We start from the raw sequence: 24,060 nt of genomic DNA, 5'->3' as shown, positions 1-24,060 counted from the left end.
CCCCAGAGTGTCATGAACTGTAATTATGTACATTGTGTTCATTGAACTGTACTTGATGTAACCTGCAAATTGTATAATCGGTATTGTGTACGTTTGGAATGTGTTATGACAACTGTATTGTATGTTTTGCTACAAATTTAATGAATAAAGTATATTTTTTGAAAAACATCTGTCTAAACTTAGACAGGAAACAACTTTATCTAAATGTACTTTGGAGAATTGCACTAAGGTAGATCCTTAGGGATCTGCTGTAGAACAATAAGACATTTAGATTAATAATATTCCTGAAAGTTTACTATATTTGGGGTTGGGGAAATGTTAGATTTTACACCAATTTAGCCACAACACCAATATTTTTTTTACTACGTAACAACTGTCACTCCAAAATAAGAGTAATTCACAGCCTGAAGCACTATGAGAGGATTCCTCGATGATGTGATGTGCATTCCCAATTTTAATCGCTCCACCATTGGCGGCCGTGCCTTCAGCTGCCTAGGTCCTAAGCACTGGAATTCCTTCCCTAAACCTCTCCACCTCTCTCTCCTCCTTTAAGATACCCCTTAAAACCTACCTCTGTGACCAACCTGTCCTAATATCTCCTTATGTGGCTCGGTGACAAATTTTGTTTGATAATCGCTCTTGTGAAACGTCTTGGGATGTTTTACTACGTTAAAGACACTATATAAATGCAAGTTATTGTTGTTGATAAGGTGCTATATATATGAGAGTACTTTCTTCCTGTCTTTTTTTTCCATCTCTCCTCTGTCTGTCTGTCTCTCTCTCTCTCCTTCATCCTTCTTGTCCTTTCCCCCATCACTACTGAATCAAGGAAAGGTGTTTAACGCAATATATTATTCAAGAGTAGAACACTGGGGGGCAGTGTGCGACTGATTAGGATCAGAGTAAATTTTAGAAACCACAGTAACATTAGACCTAATTTTCATTGTTATTGTTCATCTGCTGGTGTATCAGGGAAACAAAACTACCCATTGATAACTATGTTTGGGTATGATGTGGAGATGCCGGTGATGGACTGGGGTTGACAATTGTAAACAATTTTACAACACCAAGTTATAGTTACATTTACCTGAGGAAGGAGGAAGTCTCCGAAAGCTTGTGAATTTAAAATAAAATTGCTGGACTATAACTTGGTGCTGTAAAATTGTTTACAATTATGTTTGGGTACAGCAATGAAATCCTCACACCCACATTAGAATGTATTACTTAAATGGATGATAAAATGTTATTAATTGTTGAAAGGCTCTTATGGGATATTCTATCATGGGATCAGCATTTTTTGGAACAATTAACTAATTTTATGTTTTTTAAATGTAATATAGTGCAGCCCTTGTGGAATGGTCGGGAGGAAGAAAGAGAGAACACGATTCCAATGTAGTAGCAGGGAAGGATTATCACCGACCATTCATAAGATATAAAGTGACCGAGATACAAATATTCCTACAATTCACGACCTGTCAGAAGGCTCTGGGATGTAAACGTCTGCACATTCTCCATCAGCACTGCTTTGTGATCAATTTGGCATGAGGTACGAGTCAAGCAGGGGAAGAACAGGATGACATCAGCTTTTCCTACTTCTCCCCCCTCCCAACATCAACATTCCTCTCCAGTTAAATGTAAACTGAGAACTGAGGAGGAGGGAGGGCAGACAACACTTAAACCCAAGACTATTTTGTTCGGGAAGCTTCAGGGCTGTTTTATTTACTGGGCATAAAAGTTTTGAAAGCAGATCCTGTGTGGTTTTGCATTTAATTAAGTGCACAGTTGGATTATTGAATAAGGGACCTATCACTCCTCAAATGTTAAGCATTTATTTTGAGACTTAAGCTTTGCATGCCAAAAAAAATTGAATGTCAAGAATTTCAATTTGGCAACTCCAGAAATATGCTTCCGAACTCTGCTGATTTGTTAATATTATCACTTCTGGCCACAAGGGGTCAGAACTGCAGCTGAACCAGTTGCTGGAGTTCTGAGTGAGTTAAAGAGTTCCCAATGACTCAAAGTTTGTACCTCCCCCTTTATAGCTGGTACCACCTGTTAGCACTTGAATAGAGAGACACACACAGATGCAAACAGTCTCTCCCTTTACTGCAGGAGAATCATAAGATAAGTTCACACAATACACAGGCTTAGTAGTGCACTCAGCTTGTGTGAGAGAAACAGATTAGGGAGCAGGAGCAGGAATACAATCTGGAAAAATGTTTCCATTCAGATCCACGATTCTTCATGAAAAATCTCAGCTTCAAGACCTCAACTATCGCCTGGAGTCCTACCTTGCCAAGGTCCGACAACTCGAGAAAGAAAACCAACTCCTCACCACCGAGATCCAGCACTTAAGGCGTGAGGGCAGGACAGAAGGAAATAATGCTTATCTGGAGGAGATCAAGAAGATGAGATGGGAATTGAAAGAACTGATGTTCGAGAAAGCAAAAGCTGAAATGCAGCAACACAACCTGTGGCAAGAGATCCAGGAGCTACAGAATCATCTCAGCACCGAACAAACGGCTTGTAAAAACATAAGCAGAGAGCTGGCTGAGCATCAGAAGGCCCTTCAACAGACGGAAACCACAAATGCAACTCTCAAGGAGTACGTCTTCGAGCTACAGGGAGAATGTCAAATCTTAGAAGCTCAGCATGAGCAAGCAAAAAGAGAAATGAGAGAGATCAGGAGACCTCCACAGGCCCTTGTTACTCGAGGGTATTACGCAGCCCCATTGACAGAAGAGGACTTAGAAAATTATGCCCATGCATTTTCAGAAATGTGGCAGGAAAGTTTTGAGATCTACAAGAGTAAAATAGAGGAACTTGAAACTGCGATCCAGCAGGACAGAGAGAGAGGTGAAGAGTTAAACGAGGAGAGAGTGTTTTTGATTAGGGAGATAGAGGCTCTGAGGAAGGAATATGAAGATCAGTGTAATCTCCAAGATCAACTGGAAAATGATTTTTTAACATTTGAACAGAAGCGTGATGTGGATGTGAAGGAGTATCAGGTGAGTACATTTAGAAACACTGCCCATTACACTTAACTGTATACTTGTCAAGTGAATAGACGGTTAGAGTTGTTTCAAGTTATAATCTCTCCCTGTTCATTTCCATGGAAGTCTGTTAAGTTTATAGTATTTTTATATATTGTCTGTCACAACCTCAGCAAGTCCCAAAGCGCTTTACAGCCAATGAAGTACTTTTTTAAAGTGTAGTCACTGTTGTAATGTAGGAAACGCAGCATCCAATTTGCCCACAGCAAGGTCCCACAAACAGCAATGAGATAATCTGTGAGGTCAACGAGATAACCAGATAATCTGTTCTTTTAGTGATGTTGGTTGAGGGATAAATATCGGCTAGGACACTCGGGAGAACTCCTTCGAAAGGGTGCCACGGGATCTAGTATTAGCTGTGTTGATTTAGCTGATGTCAGTTAGGGTAGCAGCTAGTGCCCTGGAATTAACTCAACAAGGGAGCGGAATATCACTGATCACTATCTGGGGACCCCTGCTGGGAAATGGAGGCGTGTAAATGTCGAGTAAGAACTCGATCCGGCTTGGCTGTGAAGCTCTCCACAGTCGAATAGCCTGATGGCTCACGCAGGCGGAACACCTGCTTCGGTGAGCTCCTGGAGGGCACCTAGCACTCGTGGAACCTTAGGCCAATGAGTCAGTACTGTCAAGAGAAAAGTGGGGCAATTTCTTTTTAAAAAAATCTCAACCTTTTATTAGAGAAGTGCTCGGAAGGAAAAATGAACCTGTGACTAAACACATTCCGCAGTCACACATTCCATTCAAACCTCATAGGTGTTTAGGATTCTTGGCATGCTGGACCCATGCTAAGGGAAGTTCAGTGCAGGTATTAATAGTCCCCGAGGTACTAAAGAGGGCCAAAGGAGTCCAATCCTTCAAAAGCAGCTTCAATAGTGATTTTGTTAACTGTTGTCACTCATTTTTCAAGGCAGCTGTGAGTGACCGACGGGTGAAGTGAATGTTGTTGAAGATCAGTACGCTTCCCCATTGGCACTATCGTTAAATTCACGATCCAGTCTGTAACTCCGATAGGCAGATTCAATTCCCGGTCTGTGTTGAGTTAGCTGATTGGGGCACTACCAATAACGAAAAGAAGAACCTGCATTTATACAGGGCTTTTCACAAACTCAGGACATACCAAAGCGCTTTACAGCCAATTAAATACTTTTGAAGTGTAGTTACTGTTCTAATGTAGGAAACGCGGCAGCCAATTTGTGCACAGCAAGGTCCCACAAACAGCACTGTGATAAAGACCAGATAATTTGTTTGGCCAGGATATCGTGGAGAACTCCCCTGCTTTTCTTGGAATAGTGCCGTGGGATCTTTTATGTCCACCTGAGAGGGCATACGTGCCCTCGATTTAACGTCTCATCCAAAACACGGCACCTCTGACAACGCAGCACTCCCTCGGTGCTGCGCTGGAGTGTCAGCCTAGACTTTTGTGTTCAAGTCTCTGGAGTGGGACTTGAACCCACAACCTTCAGACTCAGGCGAGAGAACTGCCCACTGAGCCAAGGCTGACCCCTAATGATCTAAATGCTCAGGGCCAGAAAGGGGAAGATTCAGCCCGGGTTCTCAGTGTCATGTCCAAGTAACCATTCTTCATGTGTGGACCTAGGTAATGAGTGTTCGCAGCCTATCCAACTGTGAGGGCCATGAGAAGTTGTGCCAGATCCTAGCCTCATCCCATATCCACAAACGTGCGTCTTCCAGTGGGAATCATTGGATAGTGATCAGGAGTGGGAGCCCTGACTGACCTTTTTTTACCTTCTCCTCAACCCACGGGTGCTGAGGTCGATTGTAGCATCTCTATTACCATCCGTTTGAGATGACCTAACTCAGCTCAGGACAGGAATTGACGTAGAATATTCCGAGCCTCCATGCCTCAGTGCACCTATCAGTGCATTTACCCACTGAGCCATCAGACACAGATTGATTTTTTAAAAAATTATTATTTAAAGTATCATATTAATGGCTGCTCTGTACAGCCGTGAAGTTAAGGCCTTTATTGTGTAAATACTGAAGCAGATTGCAGCGGCAAGAAATAAATTCCCTGCTCGACATCTCACTGTTGTGTATAGCTTACTTTCTGGGGCTATACAGCAGAACTTCCTCAAATTAAAAGAACTTTAATTTATATAGCACTTTATCACCTTTCTCAGAAGCGTCCCACAGTGCGTCACATACTCTGCAATTAATGTTGTGTTATGGGTAAGCACCGCAGCCATCCTCTGCACAGCACAATGTTCCACAAACACCAGTGAGATGAATGACCAATTAATTTATGTTTGGCTGAGGGAGGAATGTTGGCCTACACACCAAGAGGACTCTCTGCTCATCTTCACGTGGGATCTTTAACATCCACCTGAACAGGTGGGCAGGAGCTCAGGTTTTAAAAAAAAAATGAATCACAATCGCTTAATTCTGCTTTTGTTCCATTCAATGTTAGTGAAGCTGACGCAGCCTTTTAAGAAATATAAATGATCTACTTGCTGTGGTCACTAAGAATAAACAGCTTGGCAGTGTAGGATGGTCTGTGTTCTAATCTTTTACTGCATTATTCTTTCACTATGTTCTTCGATAATATTTTCTGTAAAAAGTTTCCACAGTCTCAGCGCAATGCTTCATACCGAACTCAATATAATACACATTTCAGAATATTTGTGTAAGTGCAGTGAAGTTAATACAAAGTTACATGGTTCTAGACATTAGAGTGAAGGGTAGTTTGATGATAAGGTTGGGGGTCATCCTTGAGCAGGGGACTCGATCTTGCAGTGAGATGGGGGAGGGCTGGACGAGGTAGGCTATAGCAGTAGCCTAAACCTCTCGCCTCTCCACCTCTCCTCCTTTTAAGACGCTCCTTAAAATCTACCTCTTTGCCCAAGTTTTCGGTCACCTGTCCTATGTCATGTGACTCGGTACCAAATTTTGTCTGATTACGCTCCCACGAAGTGCCTTGGGACATTTTACTACGTTACAGGCGCTATATAAATGCAAGTTGTTGATGTCGTGCAAGTTGCCAGGAACTATCTGCTCAGCAAGGCTGCCCCAGTTATGGAAGCTCGGGGGAGTGGGGAGGCTAGCCCAGCCCACAGGAAGAGGTCCCATATCATCTGGTGTTTTCACCACTCCACGAGCAGCCTCTACATGCTTAGATTGGCAGAATGTCCCACATGCACTGACCACATGCTTGTTATAGAGGGTGTTGGGGCTCCAGCACAACAAGGATGCACCTTCTTGCTGCCTGGTGGGAGTGACAGGGCCTCAGGTTAAAGGACAGCATCTCCGACAACTCAGCAAGCCGTCAGCCCGACAAAGGAGTGTCAGCCTAGATAATGTGCCCAAGTCCTGAGGTGGGGCTTGCACCAACAACATCTGACCCTGGGGCAAGAGTCCCACCAACTGAGCCTAAGTCACTTTTGCTTTATACCAATGCCAAAGGTGTAGTGTAAATCCAGAGTTAGGGCCCATCCTGAGTCTGCAGTCCCTTAGACACTAGCGGTCTGAGTCCGGTTCCACAGGTGTTGGTGGTCTGACTGCGGATCAACGGTTGGTGACAGCCTAAGCCACCAAATACCTTCAGATGTGAACCTGAAGAGTGAATGTTGACAGGCTATTTAACCATTGAGGAAGTCACAACTGAGCCCCATATTGTCCTCAGCTGGTTCCCTACCCTAGCACCTTCCAGCAGGAGGCATTGGATACAATCAGGGGCTGAAACAATGGTAGATTTTTTTTTTCCTCCCTCCCTTATGATTGGCCTCAGTGCCTTTGGGTATCTCCCCTGCTGCTGCTGCCCTGGCTCGGAATAGCTAACTCCGCACAGACCAGGAATCGAACCCAGCTTATGCACACTTCCTCAACTTCTGTTCAATTCCATTTTGCACTTGAAGTTTGCAGAGCATCAACATTTCCCAGTAGTCAATACCGAACTCAGGTAATATTTAGAGAAGGACAGAGAGAATAAAACGTTGTTTGTTTAAAATCTTTCATTGTTATGGGAGCCCAGTAGACCTGGATCTGAAGTGTTGGACTCTTGCCCAGGAGACCCAAGTTTAGTGCCAGTCTTCTCTGATATTTGCAGTTTGGTGTGTGCTCAGCAGCCAAGTGTTCGTCTGGGGAGTAGACACTGGCCGCAAAAAAAAGTTTTTCATTTTCTCGCCTTGTCCCCTGAAGATGCTGACTCTTGCTTGGGTACAGCGCCCTGAACACTGGCAGCTCTCCACTAGCCTGCCCAAGTGGCCAGCCTTCATATCTGAGCCTAGGCAATGAATGTTGGCAGGCTGTGTGACTGAGGGGTGGGGAGGGGGAAAGAGGAGTGGGGTTCACAGCCAAGCCAATCCTGTCCTCGCCTGACGTCCATGCTTTCTATAGTTGCCGCCACTCAATAGTGATCTGGGGTGATTTTTTTTGTAACTCCTCGCTAGTCCAGGGATGCTGCTGCTCTGGCTGAATTCAGCCAACTCAGCACAGACTGGGGATTGGAACTGGGACCTGTCTGGTCTGTGTGGCTTGGTGCCTCACAAGGCAGAGTAGTTACCAACTGAGCTGTGGTGGGGGGACTCCTGATGGTAAAAGGTAAATTAGTGCAAAAACATCAGGCCGAAAAAGGCATCCAGATGTAGCAGGCATCTGTGTTCTGGCACTTGAGTTTGAATCCGACCCAATTACTTTGAATGAACGTCTCCCACATGTGATGGACACTGAGATGCACACTGTGTTAGAGCACTGTTTTATAATCTCCTTAACAGCTGGTTGCAAATTCCATCCTGACAGATCAAGGTCTCTTGCAACAGTGGGCTCCTTCATCTAATTGGGAAGAAATATGTGTCACAGTCACTTTGCTCTGTCAGAATGATTACATAGTGATTACAGAACACTGATGACAGTCATGGTGAAAGATAAATATGTTTAACGAAAGCCATTTGGCCCATTTTAGCTTATTCTTCCAGAAAGACCGTGTTGCCCTCCCAATGTTGTTCCTTAAACGATACCAAGATTTTCATTTCCACTGCCCTACCCTGAAGTTCATTTCAAGTGTTGATCACTGTTTGAGCGAAGAAAATCTTCCTGATATCAATATTAAATTTGTCTTTTGCGTTTTTGAACCCTTCGTCCTACTCTTGCATTTTAGATTGAAGTAACTCCCTGTTTGTACCTTCTTCATACTGTTTATTATCTTCTATACTTCGATAAGCTCACCTCTTAGTCACCTCCTCTCGAGACTCCAGTTTCTCCAGTCTGCTCGTAACGCAGTCCTCTGACATCAAGGATCAGCCTTGTGTCTCTTCTCAACGCTGCCTCCAGGAGCTGGACTGCCCCGCCATTGCTGAGTGAAACTTCACATCTGTCAGCGGTACCTGAAAAGATAAGGTTTTGCTGAGGATGCACACTAGATAAATGATCCCAAAAAAGGAGCCTTTTACCTAAACTATAATGCTACGAATAGACTAAATGATGGGCAGTAGCACTAATTCACGCTGGGTACAGTTTCACAGATGCCAGGCACCTGCTGCTAGCTCACCCAAATGGCCATTTAAGCTTGAGACTAAACAGGCTATATTGGCAGGCTGTTATGATCATGGAGGAAGGGGCAGGAGCATCACGGTTGTGTCTCACTCAATATCCACACTTCCCAGTTTAGTGCTCCAAAATCACTAAAACAGATTATCTGGTCATTATCGCATTACTGTTTGTGGGACCTTGCTGTGCACAAATTGGTTGCCGCATTTCCCACATTACAACAGTGACTACACTTCAAAAATTCTGCATTGGCAGTAAAATGCTTTGGGACGTCCTGAGATCGTGAAAGGCGCTATATAAATGCAAGTTCTTTTTTTTTTCCTACTGCCACCAGCTTGTATCAGGTAAACACGGGAAAGAGCAGGGATAAAATGTGGGCTCTTCCTGGTCAGCGCAGAACAGTTCCTTGACGCAGTTACTAACTCAGCCATCGGAGGCACCTATATCTTCATTTTTAATTTGGGAAACAGTAATTAGAAATCAAGTCAGTTTATTTGCTTCCTTTACACTTCATTAAATCTTTCCATTCATCAGTCTCAGATATCGAATCGTACAGCATAAAAGGAGGCCATTCGGCTCATCAGGCCTGTGCCGGCTCTTTGAAAGAGCTATCCAATTAGTCCCACTCCCCGCTCTTTCCCCATAGCCCTGAAAATTTTCCTTTTCAAATATATATCCAATTCCCTTTTGAAAGTTACTACTCAATCTGCTTCCACCGCCCTTTCAGGCAGCACATTCCAGATCATAACAACTTGCTGTGCAAAAACATTTCTCCTCCTCTTCCCCTCTGGTTCTTTTGCTAATTATCTTAAATCTGTGTCCTCTGGTTACCGACCCTCCTATCAGTGGAAACAGTTTCTCCTTAGTTACTCTGCTCATAATTTTGAACACCTATTAAATCGGCCCTTAATTTTCTCTGCTCTAAGGAGAACAATACCAGCTTCTCCGGTCTCTGCGCATAACTGAAGTCCCTCATCCCTGGTATCACATGCCGCTTGGTGAGCAATCGTGTTGGATTAGATAGTGAATTAAGAACTGCAGTATATGCAGGACTATAACACTTACTGTGTCTTGGTTGTTGTGTACAGAGGGCGACTGAATTACTGGAAGATGAAAAGCAACATCTTACATCAGTCATTACACTTAATCTCAAAGAGCAACAACAGCTGATGCAGGTGAAGATGGGACTCAGTCTTGAGCTTGCCACCTACAGGTAATGTTTTGATCTTACACTGTTTGACAGTAGGTTTGAATCATGGTTAACAGGAATGAGTATAACTTCAAATCTGGACCACTTGTCATTCGAATAGTTTGAATTTGAACAACATGCATGATGTACAAGGTCAAGAACCAATAAGGGCCTGCAGCTAATGGAGACTTTTCTTTAATTGAAGGGTCAAGGCCCACAGTGCAGGATAGCACTAAGACTGAAGAGAGCAAGAGAGAAGACAAAGTAAATCAGGCAGTTGTGATTAGGTGATGCCAAACTTTGGTTTTAAAAGAGGAAGGGATGATTGAAGGAGATGAGGAATTCCACAGTTTTGAGGGGGAAAGAATGAGGTAGAGTTGGAGATGGTAGAGGAGATGAGGAGATGGTGTGATGAGTCTTGATCTCAACACAGTTCAGGAAGGAGGAAGAGCATTTCTGGCAGAGAAGAGGACAGTTCAGAGGAGCAGTGACCATAGTAGCATCAATGAAATAAGGAAAGGAAAGGTTGCAATGAAAACAAAGAGGGGGGATACTAGAGGCATGATAACTATTTCCTATCAGATTACAACCCTTTTCTTTTATTCTATTCAAGAGTGGGAGGGAGGTGCTGGAAGAGCTTCCTCAGTTAGGAAACCAGGATTCAAGTCTTGGACGGAATTGGGATTTATAGAGAGTTAAAGCAGATACTTGCCAGGCTAGCCCAGAAACAAATGTATTCAATACATAAACCACTAGATCATTACAGAAATAAGGGAAATTGTTGGGATTGGAGGGATACCTTAAAGAAAAACAAAACGACTACCATCCCACCTTTTCAAAGAGTGACATTAGAAACCAGTAAAACACAAAGATGTATAAATGTTTGGCTTGCTAGTCCAAAGCAATATTATATATGTCCAGAGCCGTCAAATTAAACATTGCCTTATTGGTGGGTACCTCTTAAACCAGAACACCAAGATCTGTTAGTATCAGCAACCTGAGATAATTGGAAATTAATAGTTATGTGGATTTAAACTGTATATTTAGCCCCTGAGGCTCCATAGTATGTATCTACAGGGCCCACGAAGACCAAATGTTTGGACACCCCTTCATGAGTCCATCAGAGAAGCAAGTTAAGATACTCTTAAAATCAAAAAAGAAAATATTGGAGGAGTGGAAACTGAAATATGTTTTTTTTTAATATGAGAAATCTCCTCTGGAAATACTAAAATAACATTGTCAACAATTGTCACGAAACACCCAATTAACAGACTGCTTGGTGTAGCAGGCTCGCAAAACTGGGATTTTTCTCTTGGGACTTGGGTTGGAATTAAGTCCAGACTAATGGGAATGATGTCTCTTCTGATATGCTGGCTGTAGGAGTCTTATTTGAAATGTGTTTGGGGCAGTCTCAATCTTACTGGGCATGGGTTCATGAAACAGAACTGCTCGTAACTTGGCATCAAATTAGCAATCTCACTTAGAAGTGTGATAGAGGCTTACGCATGGAATGAAAAAAACAGCTCACACTGGTGCAATAAGAGGTGTTCGATTGAGTTGCGGCTAAGGCATGTTGCTGGGGCAAAAAGGGAGGGAGAGCTTTAGATCTGGCCTATCCTGTTCCCAACCTGAGAGTGCTTGATACTGACACTGGATATGAAAGATAGAAAAGATTTTTGCTATGCAGCACTGATATCCCTCACCTTGATACACAGAAAAATTCAACAAACAAAACACTTACACTGAAATAAATTCCGAGCTAACTTCATATATTTGAAAAACAATTCTGCCAATTGAATGATTTCTTTATTCAAACCTGGTCACTGCCACTGAGGCATAGAGATTAGAAGATCCCAGGTGTGACCCATAGTCTCTGCTGAATGAGCTTATCTCAATTGGAACACCACAGTTGGCCCCAGTGCCTGGGCTGGCGAGGATTAAATCAGCCAGGGTTCCTGATCACTATCCAGTGACCCCTGCTGGGAAATGAGTTTGTATGGATATTGGGGAGAATACAATTGGGTTCAGTCATGATACCCTTCACGTTGAATAGCCTGCCAACATCATTGTCTAGGTTAACACATGGAAGACCAAACTGTACACTGTTAATAGTCGATGGAGCATAAACATCGACATGGGCCAATTGGGCCGAATGGCCTGTTTCTGTGCTGTAAAATTCTATGTGGTTCTGTGTAATGCTTCCAGGACTGGGAAGAAAACAAAAGGGAAATGGCCAAAAAAAACTCCAATGTCTAAAATCCTTTATCTACATTTTTAAATTACAATGCCAAAATGTTGTTGTTCCCACTGCTATATTATACTGCAAAATGCTGCATCAAGTGTTTTTCTTGGAATTAGTTTCTGGTGATTTCATACTGCACTCCAGTAAATGGGTCAACAGTTGCATTGAGCTGTGCCAGCTCTTAGCAAACTGTTCCACTCTCAGACTCCCTGCATTAGAAACACTCCCAGCATTGTTTTAGAAAATGCAGCTCGAGCTCAGTGCTATTTCTCTTTTCAACCCCTTTTGACATTCTGTTTGCCTTCGAAGCATCAATCCAGCCACTCCTCACCAAGATCCCTCAGCTTTACAGTACAACTATCAAGTGTGGGTTCCAGGAATCCTCGAGTATTCTGGCATTCCTTAGATCATAGACTGTTAGTATCCTGACCGAAGACAGATTGTAGAAGAAAAATAACATTCCTGTTCTTGGGGCGGTAGGGTGGGGGGGGGGGGGAAGAAATGAGTCACTTGTAAAAGTCAGAATATGAGGTTCGATGATAGCTAGTGGATCAGTGCACTGCACTGTGTGGTACTGAGTCATATGAACCAGAAGATCCCATGTTCAATTCCCTAGTCTCTGGTGAATTAGATGATCTCAGTTGGGGCGGTGATTGCAGTGCCACAATTGGCATCAGTACCTCTTGGGTTAAAAAGAGGTAAAACAAAAACAACCGTTGTTCCTGCCCCCTATACGCTGGAAAGAACACACTTCTGGATGTCAGGTGAGAAGAATAATGGGGCTGAAAACCTGCTGAGACTCAATGTGTAGGTTAGCACGTGAAGAATGATCAACTTGGGCAAGAGAGCATATTCCCCCACCCCACCCCTTCCTAGCCCAGAGGTATTGAACTTAACTGTTGTACCCCTTCTGCCATTCTGGCTGAGGTGAGCTAACTCAGCACAGACTAGAAATGAGACCTTTGGGCTGGTGGACTCAGTTCTGTACTGGGCAGTGCCATGAACCATCAGGGGAGTTTGATGAGGGTCTATTGTCAAACCCTGGGTGGGTCTTATTGGAGATGCATGTGCCCCCATCCTTGCCTAATAATCACACCATTCTTAGACACTCCACTGTATAATTACTCTGCCTGGAATTAATGTGTAAACCTTTTACTAACTGTCTTTACCATGGGATTACTTGTCTTGACAGGGCCTTATTAGAAGCAGAACATGCCAAACATCAGGGGTTAGAGGAGCAGCTGCAAAAATCCAGACAAGGTGAAACTATTTTTTAAAGGATTTATTACTGCTGATTGCTCAGACTCGCTGTTTTTTTTTAGCTAAGTACAATATGCAAATTTCTGAACAGTATCCTTCACATTACTCATATAGATAGATTTGCATCCAACCTGCAATTATTCCTCACTCCAAGTCCTACTTTCTTGAAACTATTTGCTGGAATGGCCCCAGTGGCTGAGTTGGTTAAGTGTGGAGCTTAAGTCACACTGATGAACGGGTCTCAGTTTTGAACCCTAGTCTATGCTGAATGACCTGTAGTAGGGGAGATATAATTGGCCTCAACAGCTCTAGGCTAGGAAGGAGAAAAGTCCACTGTTGCTGATTGCTATCTAGTGACTCCTCACAGAGTGAGGGCAGGGCCAGGCTCGGTTGTGAAGCCGACAATCATTGAGTGGACTCACAAATGAAGAATGGTCATGGAGTTAGGCATCAGAGGATGACTTATACTCCAACATGAGTCAGTGCCTTCTGAAGAAGGGGATTAAAAAATGTCAATTTTTATTTATTGTGTACCTCACAAAACTGACCGATTTTTTTTCCCCCTTCCCCTGTCCTAACCAAGGGGCACTGAGGACATTAGTAGTGTCCTAACTGCTACCTTGGCTCAGATCAGTTAACTCAGCACAGCCTAGGAATCAAACCTGGGACTTTCTGATCTGTATAGCTTAGTGTAGCATTGGCCAGTGTTTTTTCTCACGTAGTCCATGAAGGAGCCTTCCCTGACTTATTGAGCAATTTTCTCTCATCAGCATTGAAATCAGTAATGCTTTTGGTAAGTCTTCGAATGTAGAAACAGGCTCTTGTATTAAATGGCTTATTATTTCAACAGGCGCAGACACAAGATCACCTACATACGGTGTTGTGGTACGACCAACTCGTGACATTCTAGATGAAAAAAAATGGAAGCTAATCAACATAGATATTCCTTCAAGCTTCAGGAGAGATACTGTTATTATCAAAACAGGAATAACACCAAAACCTGCTCCATCCGGAATATCTATGAAAAAGATTATTAATAGTTCTTTCTCCGATGGAGATCTGCTTTGTACCGATGACAAGTTGTCTTCATCAATTCAAAATGGAGCTTCTTCAGCAAGGCCAATAAATGCCTACAGAGATGCTACCAGGTTTACGCCAACACCTTACGACCCATACAGTACAATGAAGGAAGCTCAAGTTCAACACAAAGTGTTTCCAGAAAAGATTGACTCAAAGAGTAAAGTGCTATCACGTGGGGAAGAGCATGTCGCAGAAGTCGCCACGCACAAATCCATGATACGTGTCAAAGAGTCAGTCAATGATAATGAAAGTGATGTTTCAGATTATGAAGATAACAAAGTCAAATCTCAGAGTTTAAATGAATTGCCGCAATCTTTGAGTGAGGTGGAAGATTATGAATTTAACAGGTCTACTGAACCAACCAAAGAGGAAGAGTATGAGAGACAGCCTTCCAAGGGTGTGATAATAGTCCAACATGCTCCAAAAGAGGTAGAATTCAAAGTAGACCTCAGTAATGTGGGGCCACATATCACCCCTGATAGATACATCCGTACCACAGAAGAAGAGGCAGGTGGAGAAATAACATCAATGATTTTCCAATCAGATAACGTCACTGAAAAGAACAAAGAGGAACCTACAATGAAAGCTGTAGAGGAGATAGGGACAAAAACTTCTGCAGAGGAGCCAGATGATAATCAAGCAATTATTATCTCCAAAGAAGAGACCTCGACAAATAATATTAGAATTGGGGACATCATTCAAACGGTTATAAAACCCACTGATTTGGAAAAAATTAATGTTTCACCAGAATCTGCTATCACTTATCATATTGAGGAGAAGGAAGTGCTGGATGATGGGACAACCAAAACAGAAATCACCATTCAGTCAAGAAGAGAAGAAACTGTTGATGTGGCGGATGAGCACACTCTTCAAGAAGTGCTGAATAAGGATGTCAAAAGTCCAGAGCTTCAACTGAAAGGGGCTTTGGAGCATTTAACAGGGTCCAAGACAGACAGCTTCATAGATGGACTGCTCAGCCTAGGCTTTAAAGGAAGAGAAGCTCCAGGGAAAGTATCAGTAAACTTTGAGGTGAGTGAGCAAACCTCAGAACGATCTGATGAACCTGATGACGCTTCTACGCCTGCAGAAACTATTCCATTGTCTTTAGGATCACCTTTAGGAACAGAGGAGAATGATCTTGAAGGAAAAGATGACAACTATGAAGAAGTCTTAAATATCACAATGACTGCTGAGGACTTTAGGAAAACAATGCTGTCAAATACAGAACCGGTGTTGCAGAAGTTCATGGAGAGCTCAACTAGCTTTTCTTCTTCAAATGAAAAAGCACAAGAAGTAGTTAAGGAAGAAGCAGAATTGTTTGGAATAAATAAAACAGAAATGAAGTTGCAAAACCTTCAAGATAACGAAGGCACAGAAAATTTTGAACAGACCAAAGTCACACGGCAAGATTCCTTGTCAAGAGAACTCTTTGCACCGCGCATAATTGAAGAATCAATTAAAGTTCCGCAAGATGTTCAAGCATCCATTGTACAACTACTGAACAAGGAAATGGAGGATCCTAAACTTAAACTGAAAGGAGCTTTAGAGCAGCTGAAAGGGGCTGTGCCGGAAAATCTGAGAGATGAGCTTTCTGTACTCACTAGAGATATCCAAGAGGGATCTGACAACGTATCAATTAATATTAAAAATGTCCAACAATCTTCTCAGAGTGGCGTTGTCACTATAGAGGCGGAAGTGAATGTGTCACAAAGCCTTGACCCAGAAGACTTTTATTCAATGGAACAGTACAATGAAGATGAAATAGAGTCTGGACTAAAATTTCTTAATACTCAGCAACAAATACAGGAATTATCGAGTGGAAAAGGTCTTGTAATGGTTGATGCTTTGAATGATGAAGGTGGAATCAAAGTAAAGGTTGGAGATAATAAAGGGCATCCCATGGCTGTGCAAGAGACCAGTGCAAGAGATGTGGAAGATGCTGATGAATATACAAGTTCTCAAGATCATACAGGTGGTGTAACTGTTCATGAAATGACTGAGTCAAGTGAAATGGAAGGTGACCAGTACGATCAAAGTGCTTGGTTTCAAACGGCAACAGGTAAGATGTATGGAGAAGAGTTCATTCATAGAGTCTCGGATCCTGTTGATTCATCAGTAACCCTTCACTCAAATGTAAACAGAATTATGTCAATTCACACCACTGGAGGTGACAATGAAGAAGGTATGGCATTCATAACTCAGCAGGAGGAAGTGGCTGAAGGAACAGATGGCAAGAGACTGGATGATAATGTTTATTGGTGTGAAGAATGGGAATCTGGGAGCAGAGGTGTCAATGAGATGGGTGTTACTGCTGCAGTTGGAGATAAAGATCTACAAGCTTCTGATTCAGAACTAATGCAATACTCTGCTTCTCCAAATGTACTGACAACGCGCAGGATTGTAGTGTCTGAAGGCATCACACAAGTAGTCCACGGTGAACAAAAAGTTGCTGTTGTGTCCCTTGATGAAGATTAGTCTGATGACTTTCCTCAATCTGATGATGAGCTGTAAAGAGCCTTTGAAAGGCTTAAAAGTTAAAATAGACACAATTAGAGGATAAATCACACTGAGCAGAGGTTATGCAGTCTCAATGTAATGAGATGCTTTTATGCTTTGATAATACACTGCTTGAAAGTTATTTATCTGGTTATAACCACACATGTTATGCGAGTGGTTTTTAAAAAAAATACTTATGACACTTTTGATTATCTGAGGTCTCATAATGTCACAGAAATCAATTCCAAGTAGAAAATAATTAATTACAAATAACCTTGCCGACCAGGAGGGTTATGTATGATATAAAACAGTTTTGGCTGACTGATAACTTTTCAGAAGTGATGGGAGAGGCAAAGATACAGGTTATCACTGTCCGGGGATTGACTGATTGACTGACATTGCAGTGATTTATCTGAGGTGTCCACAGAACTGCCTGTGTGCAGCTAATTTCAAGTTAACAGGTCTTGCAATATTTTAGCGCTTATTTAATGCATAACAGTCAAACAGTCAACGTGTTTTGCTATAAACAATTAGCTATAAATTAAATTGTTGTGCTGCATGGTTTAATCATTAGGCAAACTGGTAGTTCTGGAGAATTTCAAACACCTCTGGGCCAGCCATTTTTATTTAAACTTTCCAGCTCAAACATTACAGTAATAAAGATATTCAGATGTCAGGTATATTACTGTTACGGGCAATTAAACATTAATAATCTAAATTTTAAAAAAACAAACTTACATTTGGTTTGTATTCATTTTTCCTCTTCTCCATTCATCTCTTATTATAACTTTATTTCTAACAAATCGTGCTCCATCTCCTTTACCTTATTTTTCTCTTCTCCTCCATCTCCTGGGTCCCATCATCCGCTTTGGAGGTGGGCCTCACGTTGAAAAACCAGGCCTCTGATTAACTCTGAATTAGTTCCAAAGGCTGTTTTATTTCAACATTTGAGGCCCAGTCTAAAGATTGTTGTGGTCACGTCGTAGATGGTTTTAAAATGTCAAATCTGAAAGCACCATCACAGGGCAAGGTACCATGTGCATTGCACCGGGAGCCTGATTGTGGCTGGGTGAAATAACTTGGTATTCTGAGGATTAAAATTTTCATCACCTGGTTACAAAGTGCAGTTAAGCTTATTATCAATAAGAAAATAAATTGATTACCATATAAAATAACTTAATAATTTAAAAATTCAAATTTTCTTCCATTGAGAGATTCTGCATGTTCCATGCCTTATTCCCTGTGGGTTTACAGTGTTCAGAATCATGCTTTTTTTTTAAGTTCACAGAGGCTAAAAATGGTCTTCAGTCTTTGATTTATGATTCCCACCGCTCCCCGACAATTCCCAAAAAAGTGCATGTGGAATATTTGAACACCACCGCTGCAATTTTAGTTTCCTGCTTTCTTTTCCATTCCCTAATATCTGGAGGTATAACCTGCATCTGTATCAGCATCACTCGCATGCAAGACGCCAAATATAGAACTATTATTAATAATTTATAAGCAAGATTAGTATATCAATAAGAATCAAAACTACTCAATAACGGTTTAGATGATTAGATGCTTTTATCAGTAACTTGTCACAGGAAGGTCAGAGTAGATGTGTCAAGAGTTTGGTTTGAAAGTTTTTGTTATGTAGAATAAGGAATGGGTAGGGGATGTATCACAAAATGACCTGAACCGCTTTTAAGGTTGTAAAGAAAGAATTTGCATTTATTTAGCACCTTTCATGAGGTCCCAAAGCGCTTTACAACCAATGGAGTACTTTTGAAGTGTTTTCAGTTGTAATGTAGGAAATGTGGCAGCCAAGTCGCACATAGCAAGGTTCCACAAACAATGTGATAATGACCAGATAATCTGTTTTTTAGTTATGTGGGTTGAGGGATAAATATTGGCCAGGACACTGGGGAGATTCTTCGAAATAGTACCACGGGATCTTTTAGTTCCACCTGATAGGGCGGACAGGGCCTCAGTTTAACGTCTCATCTGAAAGATGGCACCTCCGACAGCGCAGCACTCCCTCAGTGCTGCACTGGGAGTGTCAGCCGAGATTTTGTGCTCAAGTCTCTGGAGTGGGACTTGAACCCATGACCGTCTGACTCAGAAGCGAAAGTGCTACTACTGAGCCAAAGCTGACACATAAATGTATGTAGGCACATAAATGGTATTACGAGGAGTGTGCATCTAAAACTGAGGACGAGCGTGACTGGACTGCCCGTAGTTGAGATATTGGGATCATGTAGAAATAAACCAATCTAATCATTCAAATCGTTATTTTTAAGTGTCTGGCTCTCCCACAATCAATACATAAAAACCAGAAGGCTGATCCTTGAACTGTGCTGATCTTAGATAGGGATTTGGTGAGGGTCTGCAGTGTTGTTGCTACTGAGGTATAATGAAAGGATGGGTCGATTAATGAGCAAACATGTCAGTCATTAAAAACCACAGTAGAACATGGCTCAGATGATATAGCCAATGAATAATTGAGGCATACAGAGCAGAAGGTTTCTAGATCTATCCCTCATCTGAGCTGAGTTAGCTGATCTCAGCTGGGGTGCTACAGATAACCTCAGTATCTATGGGTTGGGGTAGGGGAAATCCAGCCAGGGTTCCCACTTCTGATTATCCAGTTACTCCTGCTGGAAAACGTTGATGTGTGGCAGTCAGGCGTAGACAGGGTCAAGCTTGGCTCTGATGCTCCCCATGACTGAGTAGCCTTCTGATGCTTACCATCAAAGTTCACACATGCAGAACCTTGGGAGACGTGCAAGAGGGTGACTGGTGCCCATTACAACCTCTAAAGGAGAATGAACTGAGCAAACTGGCCAAGAAACCCCAACACAACAAATGGTGCCATTAGTTGCTAATGACACGTTTATCCTTGTGCATGTGCTGATATCAGAATGGGAAAATTACAAGTGATGTTTTTCTCCAGAATATACCAGGGTTGTTTTTGTGCTGGATACATTATAATGAGCCGTTTGTATCTGTTGTTAAGGTTCATAGACTGCAGGCTGGTAGCTGTGTTTGGAGATAAGAAACCCAGCCATATTGATATTTGAGAGCTAGCGTAGGCTGCTAAGAATATTGAGAATGAAATCCTTTAAGTTCTTCTGAGATAAAGTTCACTACGGTGGAGATACTTAATACAGTGTTACGGAATGGCTAAGCTGGAGATGGTCATTTAGAGTTGATGTACACGTTATAGCCGCAGTTATTCTCTGGCTAAATATATACAATTTTGCTGCTTTGTTTCCTGTATTCTTTTGTAAAATGTTTTAACTTAACAGTAAAACATGAGAAAATTCTAGAATCCAGTTTTCTTTTTAAAATTACTGTATTACATGCTCCTGTACTGCGATCAGCTAGGACACTAAGACACTTCTCAGTGGTTCAGTCCCAACTCAGCCCAGACTGATGGGATGAAAGTTTCCTCTCACAGTGAGGCTATGGAATAATTTTGGCCACATGTACACAGCACAAAACTGCCACAATTTGGCATTAAATTGGCAATCTCACTCAGAAGGGTTGTCGGATGCCTGGTGTGGGAATTGGAACAATATCAACCGGTGCACTAGGGGGTGCTCTTATGAGGTGGGAGTGAGGCACCTTGTTACGGTGGAGCAGAAGGAGCTTCACTCCACATCTAACCGTGCTATCTATGGGGGGGGGCTTGATGCTGACACCGAGGCCCTGCAATTCCGTGGGGGTTCTCACAGTCTCCGAGAGATCGTGAGAACCCCTATGGAATTTCCAAGCCTGCGTGCCTGAAATGGGAATCGTTCCATTCCTCAGTCTCACCTTGAGAGCAACGTTTAGTGGGGAACAAATGGCCCAAAGTACTGTGTATTTTTAAAGGTCATGTAGTGGATATTGTAAGTGAAGAAATTACCTCCAATCTGTACCACTGCTTCACTAAAAGATGACTGCTGAATATTAAATTATCGCTAGAATGGAAAATGTGTCCGTTTGGAAAGCTACAAACAGCACTCATTCATCCATGGGTTTAGCTACAGTATAACATTGTTACTATGGAGACAGTGGCTTCAAAACATTTCAAATCATCACAACCATATTTTGAAGTGCTCCAGCTGTTCCCTGCACATCCTTGAACTTCCCCATTATAGCAGCACCACAGAATTAGTAGGATGTTATAATCTAGATCTTGGGAACGTTATATCAACAACTTAAGACTTCAAGTAGTTTCACTTACACAAGGCAGAGAGGTGAGATTATTTAATAAGCCCACATCTCACTACATATTCAGTTGTACAGTCCCAGGCTTTTTCCTTTTCCCTAAGCCAGGGGCAGTGAGGCCAATTATAGCACCACAACTGCTACCCTTGCTAACTCGGCAAAGGTTGGGAATTGAACCTGGGACCTTTATGGTCTACATAGCTCAGTGTTGGTTTTTTTTTCTACATGATCCTGTGAAAAGTTACGTTTAACTATGTAAACCTAGGAAATGAACCGTCACAATTGGCTAGAAGACTGTCGTTACAGGATTGGATTTGGCTGTGACATCCTCGATGGTAGAACAGCTGGTCAAGACTCACACACGTAGGACGGCCACTTTTGTGCGATAACATGGAACTGTACCCCATCAATACATTCGAGGTGGGGGGGGCGGGTGGTGCGGAGTGGGGAAATGGACGGAAAAAGTTGGTGTGGAAAGAAAAAAAAAAGTCCTTTCACCTCTGGGATTCTGCGGAGTGCAGGGTTAGCTGGGAACCAAGTAAAAAGAACTTGATCAGCTTCCAGTTCCCTCGACTGATCCTAATGGTGTCATCACCATTATTAATGAGGCCACAAGGGTGGAGGATACAAGAAATAGAAAGGTTAGATTTCATAAATTTCCATTTTAAATGTGGTCACTGGAATTTATAACAGAAAAAGTTGATAAAAAGGTGTGACAAAAAGGAGACAACAGTAAGTAAGGTTTTGGAAACATGTGTGTGCAGACAAGGTTTTCAGTAAGATACAGATGTTGACTAAGGCTGAGGTTAAGGCACATTGTTGGGGCAATGTAAACCTATGTTATACCTAAACTGGGAGCAACAGAGGAAAAAAATCCATTTAAAAAAAAAACAATTAACAAAGCTATAAATCAGAATAAAAACACCAAAAAGTAACAATGCTCTACCACGTAGATCAGCCATGATCTTACTGAATGTCGGAGTAGGCTCGAAGTGCCTGTTCCTATTTCTTATGTTCACAGAATATACCGAGCATCCAGCAACACAATAAACACTCAAACGTTATTTTGAGGGGAGGCAAGGGTGGGCCAGGGTGCTGCGCTCCTTCCTAGCACCCAAGGCAACATTCTGAACAGATCAGTCAGTCACAGGTGTTTGCTTTGGTCCCTCCCGACGTACTGTGATTTGGTACCACAGCACAAAATAGAGGCCTCTGCTTTAAATGATTGGCTCCGGTCCTCCCTTCTGTCAGAGCCACCTCTGGAGACCTGTCGAAAAATACAATGAACAAATGGTTTAACGAAACATTCCCAACGTAAGCCAGATATCTGGGTCAAAATGAGAGGACAGATTTAAGGTAATTGCCAAAAAAGCCAGGGGGTGAGATGAGGAGAATTTTTTTTTACGCAGTGAGTTATGATCTGGAATGCACTGTCTGAAAGGGCGGTGGAAGCAGATTAAATAATAACTTTCAAAAGGGAATTCGATATATACATGAAAAGGAAAAATATGGCGGGCTATGGGGAAAGTGCGGGGGAGTGGGACTAATTGGTAGCTCTTTCAGAGGGCTGGCACAGGCATGATGGGCCAAATGGCCTCCTTCTGTGCTGTATGATTCTATGAAAATGTCATTTTTAAAAATGTTTTTTTCTGTCCAGCTTTGTCCATTTCTGCCTTGCAGGCGCTAACACATGCCAGGGTATAATATCCCTGGCCCTCCTGTACCTCCCAAAGTGGCTACCCGTCACATACAGCTCTCAAGGGTGAGTGCTGGCAGGCTATTCCGTTGTAGGAGGGCATCACAGCCTGTAATTAGCAGACATCCATGCATGCGTACTTTCAGCTGGAGTTATTGGGAGCGGGAACCCTGTCAGATTTCCTTGCCCACGAGATCTAAACCCAACCATAGCACCCCCAAGTACTACCCTACTTGAGATTATGGATCGAACCTGGTATCTGAATGGCTCAGTGCCATATCAGGCAGTGTCTTTACCAGCTGAGCCACCGGGGCAGCCAGTAACATCTGCAGTTTGCAACATCTGGAGCCTGTAACATTTTCCTCTTGATCATATGATGCTAACTATAGAATTTTGAACAATGGCAGGAGACACTGAGCCTAAGAGCAGGGAGGTGATTTCTGACAGGAACTGAACTTGCTCCAAGGTCAGCAGGAAATAACTCGGAAAATATTACCCAGGTCTGAATCCCCTGGAAAAATTCTGCTAAAAACTGTGGAATAAGAACACCAGAGGGCTGGAAAAATAGGAGCTCGGTCTAGCTCACACTGCAATAATAAGAGTTGTAGGAAATCAGTAATCTGGAGGTTTTTGGTAATATCAGAATTTGCCCTACGAAGGCCTACGTGTTGTCCCATGCCAGAAACTAGAGCACAAAATCTAGGCCGTCACGCCGGTGCAGTACTGAGGGAGTGCTGCACTGTCGGAGATGCCGTCTTTTGGATAGGATGGTTACCCGAGACCCCGTCTAGCCTCTCAGGTGGACGTAAAAGATCCCATGGCACCATTCCGAAGAAGAGTAGGGGAGTTCGCCCCGGTGTCCTGGCCAATATTTATCCCTCAATCAACATCACTAAAACAGCTTGTCTGGTCGTTATTTCCCCAGGGAAAAATGATTGTAGCTTTTTTTTTGCCCCCTCTCCTGACGTTACTGACTAGTGCTGAGATATGGGTTACACGGGTACCAGGCCTCCCCTTCCCCGAGCATCTCACTCAAAGTGGGCTTTCCGCACTTGTGAGCTAGACAAGTGAGCGTCGCAGCCGGGTCCGATCCTGTCCTCACTCATCATCCCTACACACATGCATTTTTCCCCAGCGGGAGTCACCGGATAGATCAGGAGCAGGGACCCTGGCTGACTGCTCTGCTCCTGAAGTCCAGAGACATCAGAGCCCCGCTGTTGCGCCCCCCCGCCCCCCCCCCCCCATTAGCCTGGCTGAGATCAGTTGATTCAGCACAAACTCGGGATGGAACATTCTGATCTGCATGGCTCAGTTTTAGGCTAATGCCAACCAAGCGATCGGGAGA

At 42.8% G+C, this 24,060-nt stretch overlaps 2 protein-coding genes across 5 annotated transcripts in view; one reads left to right on the top strand and one right to left on the bottom strand.

The window, feature by feature from the left end:
* ttc23 (tetratricopeptide repeat domain 23) overlaps window positions 1-24,060 on the bottom strand; it is a 64,530-nt gene that overhangs the window by 4,217 nt on the left and 36,253 nt on the right. Inside the window, exons 11-13 of one of the 4 annotated variants that reach the window (XR_010958637.1) lie at window positions 21,990-22,286; window positions 8,235-8,392; window positions 3,728-4,108 (exon numbers count right to left, since the gene is read on the bottom strand). Coding sequence is in view for 1 of the 4 variants with exons in the window: in XM_067973503.1 (XP_067829604.1) it covers window positions 22,160-22,286 (127 nt within the window). In the remaining 3 variants the exon portion in view is untranslated. Of the gene's footprint in view, window positions 1-3,727; window positions 4,109-5,498; window positions 7,842-8,234; window positions 8,393-17,081; window positions 22,287-24,060 lie in introns of those variants that run through there. The other 3 variants (XR_010958638.1, XR_010958639.1, XM_067973503.1) reach the window with 3 other exon arrangements.
* On the top strand, window positions 2,056-20,135 carry synm (synemin, intermediate filament protein). The gene is made up of 4 exons (XM_067973502.1): window positions 2,056-3,008; window positions 9,644-9,768; window positions 13,179-13,246; window positions 14,097-20,135. The coding sequence occupies exons 1-4, from the start codon at window positions 2,217-2,219 to the stop codon at window positions 16,799-16,801; spliced, it is 3,690 nt and encodes a 1,229-aa protein (XP_067829603.1). The 5' UTR covers window positions 2,056-2,216; the 3' UTR covers window positions 16,802-20,135.

Source organism: Heptranchias perlo, chromosome 38, assembly GCF_035084215.1.
Source record: "Heptranchias perlo isolate sHepPer1 chromosome 38, sHepPer1.hap1, whole genome shotgun sequence".
NCBI lineage: Eukaryota > Metazoa > Chordata > Chondrichthyes > Hexanchiformes > Hexanchidae > Heptranchias > Heptranchias perlo.
This window is presented reverse-complemented; position numbering and strand designations above follow the sequence as displayed.